At 36.3% G+C, this 26,664-nt stretch overlaps 1 protein-coding gene across 1 annotated transcript in view; it reads left to right on the forward strand.

Moving 5' to 3' along the window:
• The window catches only part of LOC128092807 (probable G-protein coupled receptor CG31760), a 315,033-nt gene that overhangs the window by 114,960 nt on the left and 173,409 nt on the right, over positions 1-26,664 (forward strand). The window contains exons 3-7 of the mRNA XM_052707526.1: positions 9,734-9,920; positions 15,865-16,063; positions 20,369-20,533; positions 20,603-21,587; positions 22,723-22,931. Coding sequence (XP_052563486.1) covers positions 9,734-9,920; positions 15,865-16,063; positions 20,369-20,533; positions 20,603-21,587; positions 22,723-22,931 — 1,745 coding nt within the window. The remainder of the gene's footprint in view (positions 1-9,733; positions 9,921-15,864; positions 16,064-20,368; positions 20,534-20,602; positions 21,588-22,722; positions 22,932-26,664) is intronic.

Consider the following 26,664-nt stretch of genomic DNA (forward strand, 5'->3'; position numbering starts at 1 on the left):
GGGCTCAAGTTGTCGATGGATGTCGTTTTCAGTGTACTCTCCGTGATGCTCTTCTCGCAGATCAAGTGCAATCAAGCGATGGGAAATGAATTGGATTTTCCAAGAGATTCGAAGGAGAGATGAGATGTGTGTCTTTGGGAAAGGGAGTTTCTTGGGAAATCGTTTTGAATGCATCATTGATGAGAGTTTTTTTTATTTGAAAGTGTAGATAATATCTAGATACTAGATTTACAACAACGGTTTGATTTTTCAAATGATTGGTTTCCTTGAAAGTCTTAAACAATTTTGCCTTTAAATAATTCTTTTTTTATAATTTTCCATAGCCAGTTGCAATTTTAACTTTAATGAACGGAAATATTTTAATTTAATGATGTCAAGCAAAACCAAACTCCATCCAATTTAACTAGAGCGTCCAATTTCCCGTTCCGGGAAAACATTTCCCGGGAATTTCCCAAAAAAAAAATATTTCCCGTTTCCCGGGAAATTTGTAAATTTTCCGGGAATTTCCGAAATACAAGCGGAAGTAAACATTTGTCTACCTTTTAAACACCAATGTTTTGAAATAATAAATAATTAGAGAACCTGATTTGATTTTATTCATTTCAATCTTATGTTCATTTGAGATGTAGATTTCATATCAAGGTTTTATTCAGATAATATTTATTTCTGAAGCATTCACAACTGCTTATATGTTGGGCAACAAAAATTACGCTATTATGAAATGAATATTAACTTTTTTATTTTCGACAACCTATTTTAACGATTTTTTTGTTATATCATTTGAAAATAAGATATATACCTCCTCCGGCCAAGATCAAAATTGAGATTTGTTTAACATTTTTGTTTACCTTGACCAAATTGGATGGAAATTGAAATGATATAACTAAAATTTTCAAAAAGGGTTGTTCGAGAAGAATTTGTTTAAAAGTTTTCGAGAAATTACTGTTGAAGTAATAAATTTATTAAGCACGTGAGCTACCAATGGAGTAAGAGGGTTAAATATGAAAAAATATCGTTTAATTTCAACCACTTTTACACTTATTTTAATCTAATTAATTTATTAGGCCATATAACCATATAACTAAAATCATACCATAAATGGAACCATGACAAATTATTTAAAAAAACCAACTTCGTATCATATGAAATTTACCCAAAGAATGCAAAAATATTCAATTATTCAAGTTAAATAGCGCTAGAAATTAGATTTTTTTAAGGCCCACCACACTCTCCCACACCAAAAAGCTCATAAGAACTTCCTGGTAGTGGACGCAAACTATCCTTAGCTCGTACAAACATAAACAAGAAAATTGAAAATAAAAATTGAGCCAAGGACTAATTAGATGTGCGGTTAGTTAAACTACCCAGTGGCAGAGTCTTCCTTTTAAGAGATCCACGAAATTAAAATTTATTATTTAAAAGCTACCATTGACGAATGATAACTTAATACTAAATTGTTTAATAAAATAGTTCGTTGAGTTTTTGTTGAAAATATTTTTTGATTTTTGCATTAAAAGTGGAGCGGTTATGTTCTAATTGCAAATTTGTAAGGGAAATTCAATGATTATCTATTTATTTACAAGTTGAAAATACTTTTTTCTGGAATAAGTTATTTGCCATGAAAAACATTATTTCTGCATATTTTTTTTTCATTAAAGCTTTAGGGTCACTAAGACAAATTTAAAAGCAATTTTATTGTTGTGGAGCATAGATTTTCACTATCCAAACACTCTGAGTAAAAAAATATTTCTTAACAAAAAAAACAATACTATTTCTTTTTGATTTGGTACGATTTGAAAAACAGCATAAAAAATAAGACTTTTTTCAAAGTTGCATGATTTTTTACAAGCAGTCAAGCCATTAATTGATCCTCGCACTCATTTGGACCATTAAAGTTGCTGTTCTATACAATTCTGTTGCAAAATATTAATCAGAAACTGGATCAGAATAATTTTCGTTAAATTTCAAATTTCCCGTTTCCCGGGAATTTCGTAACCCCGGAAGATTGGACGCTCTAAATTTATCAGATTACTTTTGACCGAAAACCAGAAGACCCTTTCCGAGGGAGTTTCCACGACCGATACCCAAATTATAGCCGACATCTTGTTGGGCACGTCGACAAACATACAAATCGTCCCAATCAATCGAGCAGCACGCACCGACGGACGAGAGACCCAAAAATGGCAAATCAGCACTTTTTCCAGCTGCCCAAGTGGGATCGAGTCTGACCCTCTCAATATAGGAGAAATCGGTTAATGAAAATCTTAAAGCAATAATTTTACACGACAGTAACTGAGGCATTATAACATGGAATACGAAATTAAATTAATTAAATTTAATTTTAAACTAATGTGTAATAATAATTAATTTGCAAAAAATTTGATTAAAGAAAAGGCAACACAACCAGCAATGACAATCAAAGTCAAATCACTAATCAACACGTAGAATCGTTTTTTGGGATTCAATCATTTTTTTTTCTTCAATTAAATAGAATCATGAAAACATTCTCACTGAATTCTTTGTTATTATCTGAAAACCTGTTCCCTTCCCTTTCAACCAACTGTTAACGAGGGCCAGTTTCTTTTTGCCTTAGAATCCTAAATAAATATAAATGTGAGCAATGCAGCAATTTTATTGTTTTCTCTTGTAAAACAATGCCCTCTCAATTTATGGACACCATTTCGAATTGAACCCCAGACAGTCAAAAAAACGGCAACAACTTCAAACCGAAATCATCCGTCCCCAAGAGTGCGCTGAAGTTTTGCCAATCCACCTCCTCCTCCCTAAGGAAAAACCAACCCAGTTTGCAATCAAATTTACACCCATCCTCGTCCTCGTCGTCGTCGTCGTCGATGGCTTGTTATCCAATCTGGTTGTTGGTTTTGGCCGGGATGACGGCGTTGAAGCCGGTTCGACCAGATTTGGGGGTATTGATTGGGGCCTTCGGAAGACAGGGGGGAAACAAATGAAGTTTTGTCAGTCTGTTGAACATGCTTACGTACATGTGAGTGAGTGTGCGTGTGTGAGTGTGTGATCCGGTCCCAGGAAACCAATTTCCCGGGAAAAGCTTCCAGATAAACTGTTGCCCCGAGGGGACGGATTTTGGTGGGATTTGTCGCGCTGAAAGGGTGATTTTATGAAGTTTTTGAGGGCGAGGGGTACACTTGAGCGACATGCGAGGTTTGTCAGGATTTATGTACTCGGTGGGGCGATTAAGATCACGCAAATTCGGGACGATGTGCGTAAGCTGATTGAGTGTAATTGAATGAGATCACGATTTATGGAAATGAATTCACAGTCGAACAAAAAAAAACATGTTTCCTGGCCATGACATATTTTAGCCTAAATAAAATGTTTTAATTATTTTTAAAATATCATGACATTTTTTCAGTGACATGTCAGAAAGATATGGTGAAAAAAAATTAATGGATCAAGAGTTTTATAATTGTATTTTTTTGAATTCATGCATTAATTTATGTTAAAATGAGTATTTATCTACGTATCTTTTTTAAAGGTTTCAAACTAACTTTATATACAAATATTTTTTCACCCTTCATGAACAAAAACTAGCGTTTCGAGTTTTCGTTTTGCTTATAGAAAAATATAAAATTGTGTATATTAGGAAAAGATTTTTTTTGTGAAACGTACTAAAAAATATCATTTATTGATAAAAGTGGAAAAGTATACCCGAGCAGACGGAAATAACTGGGGATGGTCAGTTTTTGATATTGTGAGAAGATCGAAATATGTTATTGGGATGATCGGATTAGTTGTTAAAATAACAAAAATCAATAACAAAGATTTGTTCGAAGAATAACTTAAACTGTTATTATGTTGTTATTGTAATAACAAACCAATAACACAGAAGGAATCATGAAGGAATAACAAGATTTGTTATTTTGTGCGGAGAGGTGGAGCAGCATAATAACAAAAAATGTTATTGAACTGGTATGTCTCCATAACAAAAAAAAGTTATTGTTTTGGTTTATTTGTAATTTGCAAATAAACCTGCAGTTGCCATAACTCCTCTGTACTAGTCAGGGCTGCAGAGTTGGGTACCTCCAAGCGACTTTGAATCCATACTTGAAGACAACTCCGACTCTGAATGCAGGATATGACGTCAACGACGACTTCAGCTCTCCAAAAATACCCGACTTCAGAGACTCCGACTCCAAGTAAAAGTTGCTGAAAATTTGCTGAATCCGATGCAGTCTCCGAGGTCTCACTCCAGCTCGAACTTCAACGTCAGCTCCGACTTCCTGGCTCTGTGAAAATAATAACAGTTTTTGTTATTCACACTTCAAAAATTCTCAATAAATAAATCAATTCCGTTAGGGAATATAACAAAATTTAAAAAAAATTAACTCTCAAAAGTTAATTTTATCGGATTAATTTTAGCTTGAAACCCCATTTCATGGTGAAATAAATGACCCCGATGAAATTGGTCAAAATTATTTCATAGTTCTGGCCAATTTTAGTAAAATCCCTTAGGAGGTATATCAAATAATAAAAAAAATCAACTTTCAAAATTTCAACTTTTCAGAATAATTTTAGCTTAAGGGCACCATTTCATGGCCAAAATAATGACCCCGACGAAATTGGTCAAAATTATCCCATAGTTCTAACCATTTTAAACAAAGTCCTTTAGGGGGTATATCAAATAATTAAAAATATCAACTTTCAAAATTTCAACTTTTTAGAATAATTTTAGCTTAAGGACCCCATTTCATGACCAAAATAATGACCCCGACGAAATTGGTCAAAATTATCCCATAGTTGTAGCCAATTTTAGCAAAGTCCCTTAGGGGGTATATCAAATAATTAAAAAAATCAACTCTCAAAATTTCAACTTTTTAGAATAATTTTAGCTTAAGGACCCCATTTCATGGCCAAAATAATGACCCTGACGAAATTGGTCAAAATTATCCCATAGTTCTAGCCAATTTTAGCAAAGTCCCTTAGGGGGTATATCAAAAAATTAAAAAAATCAACTTTCAAAATTTCAACTTTTCAGAATAATTTTAGCTTAAGGACCCCATTTCATGGCCAAAATAATGACCCCGACGAAATTGGTCAAAATTATCCCATAGTTCTAACCATTTTAAACAAAGTCCTTTAGGGGGTATATCAAATAATTAAAAAAATCAACTTTCAAAATTTCAACTTTTTAGCGTGTTATTAAACATTTTCAATATAATATCACTTCAATACCAAATTTTGTTATTTTATCAGAAACTGTTATTATTTGTTCTTCTTTATGTTGAACTTCAGGATAAAATAATAACACTTTTTGTTATTTTAACAAGATTTGTTATTGAAATATTATTGATTTTGTTTTTACCGTCTGCCCGGGTAGTAGATTTTTTTTTACGAATTGAGAGTAAATTCAAACAATTTTTCCCCCCTAGTAAGTTGTAGATCATAATAAGGACGATTCTGAAAAAAAAGATTCCAATTTCATTATTTGACATTTTTGCACATAAAATGGATTCCCAAAATACGTATTTTTTATTTTTTATTTTTTTATATAATTTATGGGACTCAAAAGAATTCTTTTATGCAAGAGCAAAATGTGGTATCATATTAATTTAAGGTATTGTTTTGATATTGCAAAATTGCAGAATTTGTCAATGGTCGAACATCACATTTTGGTTTTCTTTTGGTATTACAGTATTTTATCAAATTCCACTGAAACTATGGGAAAATTTTGGCAAATTTTTAAAAATGATTAATTTTGGGCTAAAATGATGTCTCAAAGCAAATGTTTTACCCCCTAAAGAAATGACTTGAAATTTTGGAAAATTTTCTAAGTCAGGATGGCACATATTGGTATTATTTTGGTATTACAGTGTTTTATCAAATTCCTCTGAAACTATGGGAAATTTTTTACCAATTTTGACAAAATAATTAATTTTGCGCTAAAATGATGTCTCAAAGCGATTTTTTTTATTGAAAACCGGAAATTTCAAATTTGATTTTAAACATTTTTGATATACAGTATTAGAATGTAAAAAAATGACTTTTTGGCGGGCATTCAAGGGTTTGTTCCGGTGGGCATACTAAGCCCAAATCCAAAATATGAGCTTGATTGGACGTAACAGGAGCTGGCGCTTTGCATTTGAATTTTAAATGGGATTTAACCCGTAAAAAAAGATTTTTTCAAAAATGTCACTTTTTGAGGCATTTTGGCCACTGAAGCGTTTATTTTCAACATCATTGGCGTGTAGGCCAGATCCTTGCGCATCTTTTGGTATATATAAAATTGAAATTTGGAGCACCCTAGAGCTCGGTACAGACCTTCAAAGTTGGCATTTTTTCAAAAAATCGGCCCCGGCTAAAAAGATATGCGTCGCGCCTCGCGACGCCCTAGACGCCATTTGATTTTGCTGGGGTCAATTTTTCGAAACAATGCCAAACTTTGAAGGTCTGTACCGAGCTCCAGGGCGCTCCAAATTTCAATTTTATATATACCAAAAGATGCGCAAGGATCTGGCCTACACGCCATTGATGTTAAAAATAAACGCTTCAGTGGCCAAAATGCCTCAAAAAGTGACATTTTTGAAAAAATCTTGTTTACGGGTTAAATCCCATTTGAAATTGAAGGGCGGAGCGCCAGCTCCTGTTACATCTAATCAAGCTCATATTTTGGATTTGGGCTTAGTATGCCCACCGGAACAAACCCTTGAATGCCCGCCAAAAAGTCATTTTTGTTACTTTCTAATACAGTCAATATATTACCATAGAATTGCTAAATAAACATTTTGGAGTGGGTATAACACCGTTTGGGGTACTTTGTATCGCTAGAATAGATTTTTCGTTGGAATTTCGTACCAACCCGGAATTACGTCGTCGGAAAATCCGCCGGCATCCGAACCGGTCCACAATTCACAAGTCAACCTATGTGGCATCGGAAAGGACATTCAATTTCCGATCTTTTGATACCCATACATGTAGGTTTTCTTTAAAACCCACATTTTTAAATACCTGGGCAAAATGTAAGTTTGATCCACGAGAACAAAAATTACGAAAGTTCAAACATTTTTGACAGGTTGTTCAAACGAAACCATAACAACGTTTTTGCCTAGGTATTTAAAAACGTGGGTTTTATAGTAAACCTAGATGTATGGGTATCAAAAGATCGGAAATTGAATGCCCTTTCCGATGCCACATAGGTTGACTTGTGAATTGTGGACCGGTTCGGATGCCGGCGGATTTTCCGACGACGTAATTCCGGGTTGATACGAAATTCCAACGAAAAATCTATTCTAGCGATACAAAGATCCCCAAACGGTGTTATACCCACTCCAAAATGTTTATTTAGCAATTCTATGGTAATATATTGACATTAAGTTAAATTGAAAGTTTGCAAAATTAAGTTTAGATACGTTTTATATAGAATTTCCAGAGTTATGTAAACTTTTATACTAAGTAATTAGTAAACTTTATATTCAATCCAAATTATTGTTTTAAATCAGTCAAGGATGCCTATTTGGAGTTGGGAGACTAGATTTATGGTGATTTGTCAACAAATAACTTTATTTATGTTAATTTTTTGAAAGGCGTACAAACTTTTTTTGCACCTTTTTTGATTTCTGTAACAGTATTTGTTATATAACTTTATACAGAAATCATCTTTTCATGAGCTTTTTGTAGAAAAATGTTCGGCATGAATTTCTGAACAAAACGTAGTACTAGGTTTCTGTCAAACTTTAAATTGTTTACATGTTTCATCACAAAATGTGCATAGTGCCCAAGGGGTGTAAATACTTTTTTTACATACTGTACCCCCTGAAGAAATGACTTGAAATTTTGAAAAAAAAATCTAATTCAGGATGCCACATTTTGGTATTATTTTGGTATTGAAGTGTTTCATCAAGTTCCTCTGAAACTATGGGATTTTTTTTATAAATTTTGACGAAATAATTAATTTTGCGCTAAAATTACTTGAAACTCAAAAATGTTAAAGCTGATTTGAATTTTTTTTTTATTTACCCACAAAGTTTTTTTTTTAAATCGTTAAAATTTCACTAAGTCGGGATAACCAAATACTTTGAAAAACGAGTCAATTGACAGATTATTTAATTTTGGTGAATTTCAATCCAGTTTTCAATTTAATAACACTTATTTTTCAATCTTGTTATTATTCAGAAGCTTCAAGAACTTCAAACACAGGCCGTTCCTCAATGACAAATGCATTCGATGTGGTGAAGAATATCACTAAGAACAACATGGAATCAGCAGGTGAGTGGAAATAAAAAAGTATAAAAATGATATAATGAGCAATGGTTTCAACAATTTAATGAAAAAAGTGTTTTAAAATGCATTATAGACCTTTCCAGGTTTTTACAATCATAAGTTTCCAAATATCTTAGAATTGACGAAAGTTTTTTTTTTTCGAAAAAATGTTTTTTTTGTGGTGCTGTACATCGGAATTTCCTCAAAATTCTAAACATTTTTAAGCGAGCCCAAACAAACTAAATATGATGATCAATACAGAAAAATGCATTTCCGATTGTTTTCAGTTGACTTCTCTTTTCATTAAAATTTTGAAGTTTTTCGAAAACAAAAAATTTCCCTGGTTTCTAAGATCAATTTTTAAGGGGGGGCGACATAAACTTTGAAAAATTGCAGTTTTGTAGAACAAAAGGTTGGGTGTTTTAAGCTTTTCTAAAAATTATTATTATTAGTTTTATTAAAGACACTTTACCATTGCAATGGCATTCGTGTCGTTTTTCTAAAAATGATTTTTCATCATCACATCAGAAACGCTGAAAATTCACATGGATCATTTATGTAATTTCGATGCAATGTTACCCTCGATGCCGGTACTAATAAAATCAATTGAATTGAATTGACATTTATACAAACAGGGCCAGGGCCATAACATTTAGTTTATTTGCACTGTTTGGGTTTCGTGAGAAATTATCCAAAGAAACATCTTTGAAAAATTAAACGAAAACGATAAAAAAAACATAAATCAATTGGCAACCATTCTAGAGTGAATGCTTTCCTGCAACTTTTCAACTCTTTTAAACCTGACGGTGACCTTCGCTCCGTCCAATTCCCTAAAAGTTCGCCAACGCGGAACATTATTACGTAATAAAGAATAAGCTAAAAACGATTCCAGAGGCAAACATTTTCCACCCACGCAGATGACTTTTCCTTTTTTCATTAAATCCTAACCAAACAAAAATATTTTTTTAAATTTCACTAATAGCCTTCGAAACCTGTTAATTCTTTCAGCGAAATTTAAATCATTGTCTGAACATAGTTTAACTTTAAAACTTTTTATAATAAGGTAAAAAGCGCTTTTAGGTGAATACAATCTCATTTTAGCCACCGACTTCTGGCGAATCATATTTACGACCCTTCTGCTCTCCCCCAAACAAGAAACCAGCATATATTATAAGCCACCTTGTGATGCCTTTCCGTTTTCCGTTCGGCGTTTGGTCCAAAGTGGTTAAGGAAAGAATTTCGACCACTCTGCTGTGTGTGTGTGAGAGCGACTGTTGCAAAAATAATGTGTACCCATTTTCCGAAAAAAAGCATGTCGAAAATGGCTTTTCCGTCCTAGAAGTTAAAAGGGTTATTTTGAGGAAATCAATGTTTAAAGGTGTTTTAAATTTGTGTTTGATGTTTTGTTTCAAAGAAAAGTAATTTAATTTAAGTGTTTGTTTAAGGTAATAAATTTTGATTTCAAAGAATTGGCATTCCATTTTTACCTTTATTTCAGGAAGCCATCGAGGACTCGCTACAGACCATCCACGACATCGCTACGGAAAACTTGGGCACCCTCTGCCTCACCAAGCAGTTCCGACCGCTGCGGATCACCCTGAATCCGGAACGGTACGCCGGTGCCCGGCAAAAGGCTGATCTGGCCGCGGTCGTCCTGCAGGATGTTGGTGTGGCACGACACTCTGGTGAGTCAATTTGTTTTTATTTCATTTTAATTCTCAAAACAGCTTTCCCCTCGTCACACACACACACACACTCACAAAAACGAAAAGTCATTTGTTTCATTTGATGTGTGTATGTGTTTGTGTTTATCTTGCTGATAAAACACTCTAAGCTAATAATTTATACAGCTAATCGCACAAAAATACACCCACACACACATTCAAATGAATGCACGTGACAGCGACGACGATGCTTCGATGAGTGGGAAATAATAACAGAATACGAACTCGCAAAAGCTTCCAGCCGCCCCCCAAAACATTGAGCTTTTGCCGCAACTCAAGCTCCAGACTTCGTTCATTTTCCAACCCCATTATTTCCTAATATTTGCACGTACCGAGTGCGAGCATGTCTGATAAGTTGGTTCAAATTTTCTAAATCTTTAATTTTATTTTGAAAAACAAAATATATCTAAATAAAATAATTTGTAAATCAATGATCCTTTGCAATGTTTAACATATTAGGGTAATTCTCCACCAACTCACACGAAATCGGAAAAAGTTGCCCCGACCCCTCTTCGATTTTCGTGAAACTTTGCTCTTAGGGGTAATTTTGGTCCCTGATCACGAATCCGAGGTCCATTTTTCGATATCTCGTGACGGAGGGGTGGTACGACCCCTTTAATTTTTCTGGATTTTTACTAAGACACGTTTTTCAGTGATTTGTAGCTCGCAACCGTGAAGAGATAGAAATTTAGTGTCAAAGGGACTTTTGTGTAAAATTAGAAGCTCGATTTGATGGCGTACTCAAAATTCCAAAAAAACGTATTTTTCATCGAAAAAAAATAAAAAATAGTGTTAAAATCGCTGCCATTTCCCGTTACTCAACTGTCAAAAATCGTGAGGCATGTCATTTTATGGGAAATTTAATGTTATTTTCGAATCTGAAATAACCCAGAAGCGTCATTTTTTCATTTAGACCAAATTTTTCATTTTAAAATTGCGTGTTTTTTCTAACTTTGCAGGGTTACATTTTAGAGTGTAACAATGTTCTACAAAGTTGTAGAACAGACAAAAACAAAAATTTTGATATATAGACATAAGGGGTTTGCATGTATTCTTCACGAGTTATCAGAATTTTACAAAAAAGTTTTTTGAAAAAGTGATAATTTTGACCATTTTTGACCAGTTTTTCAAATTTTAACCCCAAAAACTCAATCGTGTGCTTTTGAAAGTATATTTTTCGGAAAGCTCAGCTAATTTTGCATAAGAATGACCCCTTGGACGATTGTTGTGGCTTGTGCACTGCTTGTATGTGGGGATTTTTCGAAAATAAAAAAAAAAACGGATACACTCACTCATCACAAAAATATTTTTTTTGAAAAAAAAATCTGATTCTCGCATAAAACTAGAGAACCGTTTCCAAAATTTGTTCTACTCTCCCAAACTACGCTTCCAATCTCCATATCTGAGTTCCCCCGAGAAGCTTTTTCTCATTTTGCTGGATTGATTGAACAACCAAAATTTGCAAAAAATTCACATCGAGAAATGTCATCAATTGGGTCTTAAAAAATGTTGAAATTTGTATGACCCAATGCCACCCCCAGACCAAATGTCACCCCTGATGACGGTATGTCACAAGGTGGTCAAAATTAATTGAAAGCGAAAAAATATCAATAAATCAAATCTCGAAAACAAAAGGAATAACTTTAATTTTTGAAGTAAATTGTGTGTTTTAAACTCAATTCTGAATTGCTATGTCCAAAAACTGATTTTTGAAGGAATTTTCAAAGGCTTTCTCTGAATTTGGTCGTAGATGGCGTAGATTGCGAGATAAAATGTTGGTGTTTTCGACAAAGTTCCTTGGATTGACAAACCCAAACTTCCCTAATTTTCAACCAACCCTTTCCATTTTCAACAACTCTTCCGAAGGCACCAAAGCTCCAGAACCAAGGATGCCAAGGCACAGTTTTTTTGTTTCACAGACATTTGAGCATGTGCCAGATGTTTTTTAGGTGCACAGACTTTCAACAACTTCATTAAATTAATTTTTAGTAAAAAAATATCAACCATAACTTATTCCGTTAGTCTTCAAATGCTTAAAAACGCAATTTCTGATGAATTTCCATGACTTTAAATTAATAGGGGAAATATACCCATTTAAATCACTCTTAGCCGTTCGACCAAATCTCATCACTTTTGCCGTTTTCCGCTATTAAATTAACATTTTCAGATATATCAACAATGGAGAGTTGCTTGCTCACTTTTATTTGAGCTATTTATTACTTTGGAATAGTCAAAACACTTTATGAAAGCTTTAATTCATGATCAAAGTGCTGATAGGCCGATAATAGAATAGGCTGACAAAGGGTATAGTCAGGTATAGTTTCCCTATATTTGAATTTTAGACAAATGCACCGACATACCCGGACTTTTTACAGGCATTAAAACCCAAGTAGCAAGAAAAACATCGCTCTTTATTTTTTTGTTGAACAATTGCTGCATAAGTGTTTTTATTCGTTAATTATTGAACAAGTGTCAAAAAATTTGGTCAATTTCACATTTAGATCAAAAAACCATTGTTCAACATGGCTGTGTAACACAAATGCCAAATCAAGCAACGGATTACGAATAGTTCATTTTGAAGTTTATTCTGACCTCAATGAAACATGCTTGTAGAACTCGAAAAGCAAAATGACATTTGCAGACATGATGTTTCATTTCAGTTTGCTAAACGTGATAACATATTAGATTTGACCTTTGGCTTCGGCTGGGATGTCTCGTAAACAAGTTGTTTATGTGAAGTTCGCGGTCGTGTTCTAAAAACCGAGCAAGGACATGTTGACGAAACAAGCAAGGATAGTTCTAAAAATAGAAACAGCTTATGTTCGAAAGAAGTTTTGGCAAACTGTTAGTGAAATTGGAAAACCCTAGATGACCGCAGACTTCTTATTGACGTTTAGGCCTGCTCATCCAACATAACCCCTCGTGGAAAGAAGCAGACGCGCGCCCGGACTTGACATTTGGAGTGATCTTGGGTTCGATACTTGCCCTGAGCATTCTTCATCAAAAAGGAAAACTGAAGATGCAGCACCGGGAACCAGCAGCAGTAGTAGAGTAGTAGTAGCCAGCGATGTTAATTAGCACTCAAACATAATTGAAAAAAAAAAAATCCCCAAAGGCATAATTAGGAAATTGAATGATTTTTTATGGTTGATATTTTTGTATTATCCATCATTCATATTATTATCAATCATAAATGGCGTATCCCTGTCCAAACTAATAAATTACAAAAAACTAGAAGTTAATGTATCGTAAAGCGCCATTACTCACAAATGAAGGATTTAATTAAGAAAAAAAAACTTTTAGCGAACACCTTGAACGTATTTTATGAAAAGCCTGTTTAACATTCTTGTCTGTCACGAAATGTTCTTGAACGGTTATAAAAACGTTTTCCTAACTCCCTCCTGAATCTTAAAGGCAGAATGTTGTTTAACGGTTCAAACGACGTTATCCGACCCGGTTCAGAATCATATAGTCAAGAGTTCTTATGACATGTTCAAGAAACGTTCTCTATGCAAGTTGGACGTGTGCTGGTAAAACTTAAGCACATTTCTAACAGGTTAAGAGATGTTCAACAACAGAAAAACGTGCGCTTTTTCCAGCGTTCAAGAGTTCTCAGGGACGTTGGGAAAACATAGTAAATGAGTTCAACAACAAGTTCGGAAATCTTTTGGCGAACAAAGTGTGCTACTTGGGAAAAACCACGGGCCGGGACCCGTAGTGTAAGAATCAGCCTGGGTTCGATCCCAGACGGTCCCGGTGGCATTTTTCGAGACGAGATTTGTCTGATCACGCCTTCCGTCGGACGGGAAGTAAATGTTGGCCCCGGACTAACCTAAAAAGAAAGGTTAGGTCGTTAAATCAGTCCAGGTGTAGGAGTCGTCTCCCTGGGTCCTGTCTCGGTGGAGTCGCTAGTAGGCAGTTGGACTCACAATCCAAAGGTCGTCAGTTCGAATCCCGGGGTGGATGGAAGCTTAGATGTAAAAAGAGGTTTGCAATTGCCTCAACAATCAAGCCTTCGGACACCTAGTTTCGAGTAGGAATCTCGCAATCGAGAACGCCAAGGCAATGCTGTAGAGCGAATAATTTATTTATTTATTTATTTTTTAATCCATGTGGGATTCTTGTCCTGAACTGCAAATTTTTTCGATCCACTGTTCATTCCCAGATGTTATATTATTTTCATACGTGAATCAACAAGAATGCATGGATGCAAAGATTTTTTTCAAGGCTTTCAAAAATCAAGAAAATCCAATGTTTTGTAACAGCCTAACTCGATTGTATGTGAACCTTAGCAATGGTGACAACGTTGGTGAGGAAGCGGCACGCAGGACATAAAATGAGAATCATAATTGAATTTTGCCAACACTTTGGCGGAGGCGATGAAGTGTAACTCTGTAATAACACAACAAACGTGGGTTACACACACACACAGCCACAAATTCTCTCACATTTACCCACACCACCGCGAAGTTCCTCATCATTATGCAGATGGGTTCAAACCTGAGGTTGCTCTTTGCCTTCCCTCATCTCTCTCATTGTGATGGAAAGATCTTTTTTTTTTGCTGCCGCTGCTGGCTGACTTCGTATCTCATAAGTCAATGGGAAAAGTTTGGGAAATTTGAATATTTTGCCATTAGGGGGAATTTTTTCCGGCTCCTTTATTCCGGGACATACCGTGATGAAATTTTGACTAAATGTGAAGGTGGAAAGTGCTCGTTTGTGACAAATGAAGCGTTATTAATTCTGGGAACAAGTTTATTGAATGAAAATTTCACCGCAAACTCAACATCCGGTTTCAATGGTCCGTTGAGCTTGAAAAGGCATGTGTTTTGATTCGAGGTAGACACGTGTGTTTCATCGTTATTCAATTGAATTTAATTTTTCAAAATAATTTCAATTAGCTTTTTTTTAACATTTAGCAACTTAACAGTTCAACCATCAAACTAACCTAGATTATATTCAAAATATTAATCATCGCCACTCTAAACCTGGCCTAATGGCCTAATTCCTCTTCGGTTTAACTAGAATATGACTTGCAAACTTGCGCGCAAATTGAGTGTTTTCGATGGCCGATTGATTGACGGCATCCATAAGCCAATTATCATTAATTTGATGAACGTTCACCCCTAATTGGCATCAAATCTCTGAACCACTAAACAGCCAGCAACAGCAACTCTACCGAACTTACTCGTTATCTCCAGTGTACTCTCGAAGGACCTGGCTGCCAGGATTCCAGGCTCTAATCCTGTTCTTCACAGCACAAGGCATCAATTTATTATTCTCGAACATGCCCCAAACCACACCACACTCACACATATAGTTTTGCCCCAACCACCACGTTATGACTACGTAATTGGGCTGGTGGCGACTGAGGGGGTGGGGGTGAGATTGTTCCATGCCAATCCTTCATGAATCGATCGGATCCTGGCAAGCAATTAATTCATCAATCAACCGCTGATGTGCTCTTCCAGGGAGTGACAAACGTTGAAGGTCATAGCGGATGATGATGACGGTGGTGGTGGCCAACGAACCAGGACAATCTGGAACAGGTTTTCCCAGAAAGCGTTCAACCGACGCTGTTAGTAAATAATCTACCTAGGTTGGTTGTGCCTTAATCTGCTAAGCGTATTCGCTAGAGGTGTTTGTTGTCGTGGCTTTAGCTAATATGAAACTTGTGGGAGGAAATTTCAACCAACATTGTTTGTACACTCCAGGGCAGAGTAGGGAGTATGAACCAAACCCCGAACCCCTTTCCCAGTGAAAATATTTACCGTCAAAACAATGGTTTCTCTGATTAGCTGGGTAGCGAGAATGTAATCATTCCAGCCTACGCGTTCATCAAATTAGCACAAAAGAGTAAGGACTAACCCAATCTCTTCAAAAATCTTCCATCACCCACGCGCAGGTCTTCTGGACGCCCTGGCAAAGGGGCTGCTGTCGGACCAGCACGTAACCAGCGCCCGCATTCTGTCGATCAACATGTCCGACGGGATGGTGGCCAACTCGGTCTGGTGGAACAAGCCAACGAGCGGGATGGCGGGCCCGATCCGGACCGAAGAGGAGGGAATTGCGATCGGGAAGAGTCCTGATCCGAGCTATCCATGGTAAGTAAAGCTTTTTATTTTATTTTATAATGCACTTAATCCAAACATTACTGAAAAGCGATGTCATTGAATTGCAGCTTATTTTACAATGGGCCATATTAGTAAATTACCTTAAAACTGTTGCATTAATTGTGGAAGGCTTATGGGTTGGAAAAGTTCCTTCAATATTATGCACTTGGTTGAGAGCAAAAACATATTTTAACGCTTATCAAAAGAAAAAAAATTGCAAGGGAACATGGCTCTCCTCTCTCGTTAAAATAAATGGGTTTTATGGTGCTGACTTTTTTTCAAAGATCTCGAGAAGAGATTTACTGATCGATGTGATGTCTTCAACAAAGTTGTAGGCTATAAGAAGGACTTAACAGCAAATAGGTTTTTTTTAGTTGACTTCTAGGTACATAGAGTTGGATTCCCAAAATACCTTTTTTTATTTTCTTTTTTTTTATATATTTTTTTTTGATCTTAAAAATGGCATATTTTGCGTTATAACTTAAGATGGTGCAAATCTGGTGTTTTTGGGTTATTTTAAACATCTGTGTAAATTTTGAGCGAAATTGGATGAGATTAACCCATTGATACCCGAGCCTAAAGTTAACGAAAAAAATGTTTTTCATACAAAAATGACTTTTTTAAATCGCTAATAACTTTTCAGGATCGAGTTTAACAGCTTTGGTTTGTTCTACAAAGTTGTAGAGCATTAAATTTTCATAAGAATCTCACTTTTGGGAATATTTGGATGGAAGTAGCGTACCGTGCTGACCAATCCGTAAAAAACTTGAGTTTTCCATACATTTTTTCGATTTTTTCCATACAAACTTCACCTTTGAGTATCAATGGGTAAATGATGTCCGATTTTGCTCATATTTTACCCAGAATCCTAAAATAGGTTAAGGAACAATATTCTGCTTGTGGAGTGAGGTTTTGAAAAAAGTCCCATATTGTGGGCACCCTAGTATACATGTTTGAAAAGAATATCGTTTCCGTATTTTTTACTTTTTCAATTTTTTTTAAATAATTAAATGATAAATCAAATTTGGAATCGAAAAGTAATTTATATATATTTTTTTTTGCTTAAGTGCGCCGTTCTCAAGATATAGCCACTAAAATTTTAGTTTTAACTGAAATATCTCTGTTTTTTTTTATTTTTTTTTTATTTTTTTTTATTTTTTTTTTTTTTTGCAGGCCAAGGATTGATACCTAAGAGCATGCAATGGCACTGGCCTTGTTGCGTGCTCTTCGGTTGACGTCCACGTAAGGAACATCCTGGAAGGAGCGTAACTAACTACATCCGTAGTTCTGTTAGATCATCCGAATTATCTTGATCAGAACAGTATAGCTCTGGTTCCTTGCGAGTGTCCTATTTTCTTACCTCCACGTTGGCTTGGTTTTCATGATGACCTAGCTGGTGGCCTGTGGAAACGGATCGTAAACCTTTGACCACCGCGGGTCAGAGTCGAGACGGCTAAAAGAAAGGGGCGCAACAATGTGGGAAAGGGAAGTAATTTGTGATTGTAGACGGTATTGTTTTGATTCGCAGTATGTTGAGTCAACTGCTGTGGATGTACTTGAAACATCGCACAACGGGGTTTCTCTTCTCATTATTCTCAGCTACCACCTATCTCCTATTTTTATTTTGCTCTTCTGATTCCCAATTCTTCACTGATCCTTTAATTTAATATCCAACATTTGATTTTAATTTTACTAACATTTGATTCTCTTATCTCTCAAAGATTTTCCACTCTTTTCTATCAATTGATACTGCTGTAACAAACTTTGTTTTGTTTTTTTTTTCCTTAAAAATATACTTGTACTAGTAATATCAAGTCTATTTATCATTCGCCTAATCTTTTTTGATTTTATTGCGAATTTATTTATTTGAATAATTCTTTATCTTTCCTATAAATTATCATTACTATAATCTAAGCTTGTTTTGTATCTCTTTTTATTAACTATTGTCTAATTTTACATCTAATACATCTAGCTTCTCATTTTTATTCTTCAAAATACGCTCATCATTCTCTTACTATTGATACTTGATTTTTATAAAATAAATTATCTTTTACTGTCAATTGTTTTCAATCTTCACCCTTTTTTTCAAACAAGTGAGGTTTGAGCCCTTACTCAATTTATGGAATGGTTACAGGATTAACACAAATATTACTATTGTATTTTTGGTAAACTTTTATCACATGCTTAGGACCAAAAATTGTAACAAAACACCGCGACAAAAGAAATAGCAACAGATAAACAGACTCAACAATAGGGAAGATTTCAGGAGAAAACAATACACAGTAAATAACAATTAGTTTTTGAATTCAAACTAAAAATAAAACAGTTTTTGCTTTAATGCAAGTTGATAGGCACACTATAAATGGTTAGGCGCTTATACTTACATCAAACCCTACGTAATGTACCACCCCCGGCCGAGTTAAAATGCGTAACCGGAAAAGAAGGTGTGCATGCCTGGCACGAACACTCAAAGCGTGTTCTAGCGTGCTGCTCGTACTGACTCAGAGCAAGGGTGAGATGTAGGTGTAAGGGCAGTGCGTGTTCGTCGGGAACCTAGTGCATAAGATCGGTCAAGGCCCGTTCATACACTGAAAATTGCGAATTGCGAAATATCTCTGTTTTTCGATTACACCGACCAACAAAATTTATGCACAGGACCGAATGGTTTTTTCCCCAAAGTTCGGTTCTCCTACATATTGCATGCAATTTTTGGGTTGTATGCAACAGCGACGAACCACTCTAACTCTCCATACAAACTTAGGAACAAACCATTTGGCCCTGAAAAATTCAAATTGCACGTGATTTTCGGGACCCCAAACTTTATGCTTCCCCTCGAGTTGAGCCTGCGCAGACATTTTTGTCATTTTTGGGGAGTTACATACATGTAGAAATCTCAAATTTTTTTTTTCGCTGGGGTAAGGCTATAATCCTGCTCGAAAAATGAACTTTTGAAAAACAGCTTGTAGACCTATATTCATGTATACCTATCGGCTCAGAATCTAAAACTGAACAAAGGTCTGTGTGTGTATGTGTGTGTGTATGTATGTATGTTCCCGAAATTCTTGCCAAGTTTTCTCAGCACTGGCTGGACCGATTTTGATGAAACCGGATGCATTTGACTTGGTTTAGGGTCCCATACATCGCTTTTGAATTGTTTGAAGTTTCAATAAGTAGTTCAAAAGTTAAATATAAAAATGTGTTTTCACATAAATCCGGATCTCACTTAAATGACGGGTCCACCATCCGACCCATCGTTGGTTAGGTTATCAAAAGAACTTTCCAACGAGTCCAAAACATTGAAGATCTGGCAACCCTGTCTCGAGATATGGCCACTTAAGTGATTTACATTTTTATTCCAGATCAAAAAAATAGATGAAATTTGCAAAAAAAAGTTTTTTTTAAATGTCACTTTTTGAGGCATGTAGGCCACTGAAGCGTTTATTTTCAACATCATTGGCGTGTAGGGCAGATCCTTGCGCATCTTTTGGAATATATAACATTGAAATTTGGAGCACCCTGGAGCTCGGTACAGACCTTAAAAGTATGTCATTTTTTCGAACGAGTTTTCCCTTAGGGTGGCCGTCTTTTGCCATTTTTGCCATTCCTTCGTGAAACTACTTACTTTTCCTGTCATTCTTGAATGAGGAAACGGCCATCGCCAAAAATAACAGTCCCAAAATGTCCTTTTCTACATCTAATTGCGTGCTGAAAAGTCCGAAATATCAGCACTTTTTCGGAGATTAACGCATATCTTGACGGCAAATAACATTCAAGAAGAAAAAATAAACTTTTCACTGAAAAATTTCAATTCAAATGGTGTTTTTTCGAATTGCAAACAATCAACTCATCGCAAAACTTTTATTTTAGCACAGTTGTAAAACTCTTGCTGAAAAAATGCTCTTTTCACAATTTGTTGCTCAAGCATCACACAAGTAGAGCGAATAATTTAATTAGATTTGCACAAACTTCTATTTGGTGAACATTGCACAGTGCGATTTTTCACTGGATTATTGTTCCTGGTGCAAAAACGAAGCTTTTGGTATATAGCAATCGATGGTTTGCGAAAAATCATGTTGCGGTAATTTTGTGGGCCCTTTTCTCCCACTGTGCATTGATTGAATTCAAATGATAGATGGGATAGTTGAAAGGAAAAACATGATATCTCGAGCTCTCAAAAAATAAGTGACTACTTAGACTATTATTCCTAATTTGAATAAAACTTCCTAGCAGAGTTCCGATTCAGCTCGTTGTTATTAAACAAATCAAATAATTCCGGCATTTTTTCCTTCCCGCCAGGTTCGAGGACGAATCCTCCTCGCCGGGGCTGCGTTCACCCAAGTTCGCACCCTCACCACTAAACATATCGTACCGGGGCTGGTGGACGTACCCGTACTACTCCTGCACCCACAAGCGCTGGATCCTGTCGTACAGCGTCGCGATACCACCGATGGGAAGGCACGGGTAAGTTCGGAGGGCACTTGGGCGTTTCGGTTGATTTGGGATTAAAGTAAGTCTTTTGGGTCGTTCCAGATTGCGTGGCTTCCTGAGCATCGACATCGACATCTCGGATCTGCAGGTCAACCAGTGTGACAACGCGAACAAGCTGGAGATCATGAGCTACAACTACCACCTTAGACAATACTATCCGTTTGTGCGGAACATTAAGCTCAGCGAGGAGAACGAACAGCTGAACCAGATCGAGGCGTTCCACGGGTCGCACAAGTGTCACGTGCACAGCATGCGGTGCGTGTACCGGCCGGTCAGCGTTACGGCGGCGGCCATCAACATGAACTACAATCACTACAGCAACACGAGCAGCTTTACGAACGCCACCGGGGGAAGTGGCGCGGCCATGATCAGCAAGAGCCTTCGGATCATCCAGGGCTGGACGCGGGGGGCGTACGAGTGCAAGTGCCGGGACGGGTTCTACTCGTTGCCACATCCGCAGGGCTTCAACGGGAGCATCATGGAGGTGGCCTTTCAGGAGTACCGGGACAACATTAGTTCCTACTACATGGACGTGTTCGTTTGTGTCCGGTGTGCGCCCGGGTGTGCCACCTGTACGGGGCCAGAACCGTGCCTAGCCAGTTACAACTGGGTGTTCAGGACGACCCTGCTCACCTTCTCGGTGATGTGTGCCGGCTTCACCGTAGTTCTGGTGCTGTACATGTACCAGCACCGCAAGGTCAAGGTGTTCAAGGTGGCCAGTCCGATCTTCCTCACCATCACCCTGCTGGGTTGTGCCTTCATGTATCTGGAGATGGCGGCCATCTTCCCGATCCTGGACACGTACTCGTGCATCGCCACCAAGTGGACCCGCCACATGGGCTTCTGCGTGACCTACACGGCACTGCTCATGAAGACCTGGCGCGTCTCGCTGACCTACCGCGTCAAGTCGGCCCACAAGGTCAAGCTGACCGACAAGCAGCTGCTCCAGTGGATGGTCCCAATTCTGCTGGTGATGCTCATCTATCTGGGCACGTGGACACTGTCCGCACCACCGACGGCCGAAAAGGTAAGTCCCCCCTCCAAATTACCATCCAAATTGAAACGCACCTTCATAAATATTTAATGACCATGTCCTTTGAACTGATTGTCACACCGGTGCCAATTCACATGCAGAGTGAGCAACCCCCGGGGGAAAAATTCTGACCAATTTCTGTTTTGGAGTTGTCAGTCCGAGTTTGGCCTGATTTTATTTGCTGTTCATTTTATGAGTGGGAAAGTTTTTGTTTTTCATTTTTCATCCAAGTCGGCTTCGAGTCGAGTTGAATAAAGTGTTGGTTTGGCGGCGGCGGCTGAAGCAACAGTTGCGAGTGTTGAATAAACTTTTGTTCGTTTATTCATATGTTGGAGGTCAGTGCGAAAAAGTTTCCAACACCGCATGCAATGGGAATAAGTTGAAAAATTAATTTGCGCTGTGCCACTCGGGCTCGGCTATTGTGTATTGCACCGGAGTGCGGTTAGAAAGATGAATTATTTATGAGGTGAATGTATGTTTTATTTCATTACTCAAACAAAGGACAATCTCTGTATCAAAGTGTGGAGCATGATACTATAGTATAATCCGTTTTAAAATTAGTTTCGATCGCCAAATTTCACGGATTATGCGGCTTTCGCGCTATCGCGAAAAATCACTAGCCACTAGAGTTGGTAATGTTTTCATCATTATGGAAACATTAATTAATTTCAAGTTTGTTACAAACTCATAGCCATTTATTCTGCCGTTGCAGACAAACAAACAGACATCGTTTGATCTTCACGCGTAATTAATTATGACACAGTGCGTCAAACATTGACGTGAATCTGTAAACAGTAACGCACAAATCGCTGAATCAATACCCCTGACAGCATCAGCCGTTGAATCCACACAGGAAATGAGCCTCATTTCCGCTCGCTTCAAATATGGCAATTTACGTTCAACAAACGCACACTCCATAATTCCTCGAATCCTTGGAGCTTTTGTACAATGATTGCGTTTTGTGTTCAAACGGTTTTGTGTAACTCAAACCCCTCACGGGGAAGCCCACAGGCCGGGGCTAATTAACTCCGACAGCGAACGTGGCCCATCAACGTTTTGAAGTCCGCGCCGGGATTTTACGAATCTGATTGACCTCAACATTTTCAACCTCATTCTCTCTGTTTTGCAGATCGTCGACCAGAACGGACTAATATTTAAACAATGCTCGTACAACTGGTGGGACCACAGTCTGGCCATCGGTGAGGTTCTGTTCCTGGCGTGGGGCATCCGCGTCTGCTACAACGTCCGCAACGCCGAATCCCTGTACAACGAGGCCCGGCTCATCTCGTACGCCATCTACAATATCGCGCTCGTTAACACCACCATGGTTGCGTTCCAGTGAGTACCCGTGCCCCCGTGCCATTTTACTTCCAGATGCTATTTGTTTGCGGTTTCTGTGCGATTTATGTGTGCAATTCTCTGGGATATTGAGCATTGATTTTGTTTTAAATTAGCTTTGCTAACAGATTCCTTTCAGCTATTTAATTCGTAACTTATTTTTTCCTGGAATTTTGAACATTTGGAATCGGGATTGTGTCAGCTATCCATTGCAAATAAAATTACATGAAAATGTTCACAAAACTACGTATTTTTTCTTGTATTTTTTTTAAAATACAAAGATTCTCTAAAAATACTCAAAATTTTAATAATTGCAATATGGGTATCCAATAGAGTGCCCAGAAAAAGTGAACCCCTTCTCCACAAGCAAAACCTTTTTTTTTTTTTTGTTATTTTAAGCATCAATTTTGAGCGAAATTGGTTAAGACTAACCCATTGATATCCGAGCCTGAAATTGGTGAAATAATAATGAAATAGTTTGTGGAGCGTTATTTTGAAAAAAGTCTCATATTCTGGGCACCCTAGTATCCAATGAAAGATAGTACAAATACATTTTTTGGAAAATAGTCAAAATGTTCACAAAAGCACAAAATTTGAAATGTACAATATTTGTATCAAATGATCGAGGAATGGCAACAATATTTTTTTAGATTGAGAATTTTTACAAAACTACATTCCCCGAGCATGGGTAAATAACAAGGGAAATGCGTAATAATACCTTTCTCTGATACCAATACCAAATTTTGGTATTCCTGGACCCTTTCAAATCTGTCTTAAGGATTATGCAAGAGCAAAATGTGGTATCATACCAATTTAAAGAATTGTTTTGATATTGCAGAATTTGTCAATGGTCGGACACCACATTTTGGTATTATTTTAGTATTAAAGTGTTTTATCAAATTCCTCTGAAACTATGGGAAAATTATGACCAATTTTGACAAAATAATTAATTTTGCGCTAAAATGATGTCTCAAAACGAATGCTTTCATTGAAAACCGGAAATTTCAAACTTGATTTTAAACATTTTTGATATACCCCCTAAAGAAATGACTTGAAATTGTGGAAAATTTTCTAAGCCACTCTGGCACATTTTGGTATTAAAGTGTTTTATCAAATTCCTCTGAAACTATGGGAAATTTTTTATAAATTTTGACGAGATAAATAATTTTGCGCTAAAATGACTTGAAACCCAAAAATGTTAAAGCTGATTTTGAATTTTTTTTTATGTACCCACTAAGTTTTTTTTAAAACGTTGAAATTTCTCTATGTCGGGATAACCAAATACTTTGAAAAATGAGTCAATCGTCAGATTATTGAATTTTGGTGAATTTCAATCCAGTTTCATTTAAATAACACTTATTTTTCAATCTTGTTATTTTTCAGAATCTTCAAGAACTTCAAGCACAGGCCGTTCATCAATGACAAATGCATTTGATGTGGTGAAGAATATCACTAAGAACAACATGGAATCATCAGGTGAGTAGATTTGGCTGTTGCATATGGATCATTTCCGTTTTTCACTAACTGCAACTGCTGCACTAAAAATGGTATGAAAATACCAAATTTTGATATTACTTGTGCAAATACCAGCGACCAAAATGTGCTCTTGGTTGCCCAGTAATAGATGGTAAAATACCATGAAATCATAACAAAATCATGTATGTGGAAGACCACAGGAATACCAAAAATCTGATTTTCCAAGGGCGCGGGAATACCTAGTAATAAAACCACTGCAATACCAAGTTTTGGTATTCAAGCAATGTTCAAAAATCCAGAAGACCTCAACTTGGTATTGAAATGGTTTTATTTTGAGGTATTATTTTACCCATGGAATAACATGGTTTGGTATTGTTGTGCCCTTCCACATACAAGACTTTGGTATGATTTCATGGTATTTTACCATCTATTACTGGGCAACCAAGGGCACGTTTTGGTCCCTGTTATTTGCCCAAGTAATACCAAAATTTGGTATTCCCGTGTTATTTACCCCTGCTCGGGTCATTTGAAAATACTCATTTTTTTTTTAAGAGTATAGGAATCAAATGATTGGGATATCTAAAAGATTACCATCAGCCAACCTAGATGCCGTTTAAATTTAAAAAAAAATTGGTCCTAAAATTAAGCTTAAATTTGTGATATTATTGTTCACATCGATAAAGCTTATTTTTCTGAGTACATGGACCCATTGTACGACCGTAAAGGATTTAAAATGGATTTTTAAATCAATTTAAAAAAAAAATCTTCGCGGCCTTTCTTGACAGAAATTGTCCTACTTGACAGATCGTTCCAAGGGGACCATAGTTGATCCATCAAAAAAATGTTGTCTAGTCATTTTTTTTTTTGCGTTAAAATGAAAAAAAAGTGATCATAAATGATTTTTAATATTTTTTCAATAGAAAATACGTAGTTTGGTGAAAATTTTGAGTATTTTAATAAAAGAAATTTTTCTATCGAAATATATTGAAAATACCCGTTCATTTGATACCCATACCTCACATTTATATAAATTTTAGTTAAAGTTAATAAACTTAATTATACAAACATTAAATTGTAATCTTTTTTTCAAACTGAAACATTACAGTATCTTAACTAATTGTTAGTTTGACAAAAAAATCAATTTGATGAATTTTACCTGACATTTTTAAGAAACTCAGTGACTATCCAAGTCACTCCGGGTTCAAAGAAAGAAAATAAACAAAACCATTTTTTGTTGACTTTTGGAAAAAAAAAATTCTGGAAAAAGTCTATGGACACTGTATGACCCAGCCATGTACAGGTACATGTTTTAAAATTGTAAATTATGAGCAAAGTCTTACCGATTTAACAATGTTTGAAAAATAAATTGGAATTCTGTCGATGTCACCCCGGTGCACGGTACCTACAAACCTTTTTAGAACACATTTGCAGTTTGTAGTTCGCTGTTATATGGTCTAAAAAATAAAATTTTATGTTTCTAAGTATTTTGCATACTAAACTTATTATATTTTGAACAAAAACATGTGAAATTGCTGTAACTGATAGAAAATCAATAGTTTGGATGAATGACAAACATTTTGCTTGAGATTTCTTCAAAATTCTGACGGGAGATCAAGTTACTCCTAACATTTTGAGAATGCCAGTTTAAAATATTGGTTTAAACGCTTGGCATGACTCGAATAGTTCATCTGATTGAATACCCATATCAGCAAACCTTAGTTGAATTTTTAAGCTTTCAATTCATGAGAAATTAAGAGAGTTATGTGCGAACCAAAAAAAGGGGATCATGTCTACCCATTCTCCCCTACACCTAATAAATAACCCTGGAAGATTACAAAAACACGATATTTCAAAATGAAAAAAAAGTTCCTAAAAAAATTTAAGCTTTTGGGATATTGCAGATTCAAAAAGTAAATTAAATTTTACTTCTAAAGACATGTCCCAAATATTTTTAACAGGTGACTACCGAAGAAAGTCAGAGGTTTTATGACAACACAGTAAAAAATTGTGTAAATTTGGAAGGTTTAATTCTGTACCCCTTCCCAGATGTTATATTACCATGTTTTTTTTACCTTGTACTACTGTATTTTTCCGATGAAAAAAAAAACATTTTGTCTGAATTTTGAGTACGTCAGTTTCCCAGAGAACTGCTCACGTGTGCTAATCAAACACGCGTACACGTGCACGCGTGGATTTCAACTGAATGTTTGTGGTTTCCTCGCGTGGTTGATTTGATTCGGTGCCACAGAGTTTGCTC

This window comes from Culex pipiens, chromosome 2, assembly GCF_016801865.2.
Source record: "Culex pipiens pallens isolate TS chromosome 2, TS_CPP_V2, whole genome shotgun sequence".
In the NCBI taxonomy this organism is placed as follows: domain Eukaryota; kingdom Metazoa; phylum Arthropoda; class Insecta; order Diptera; family Culicidae; genus Culex; species Culex pipiens.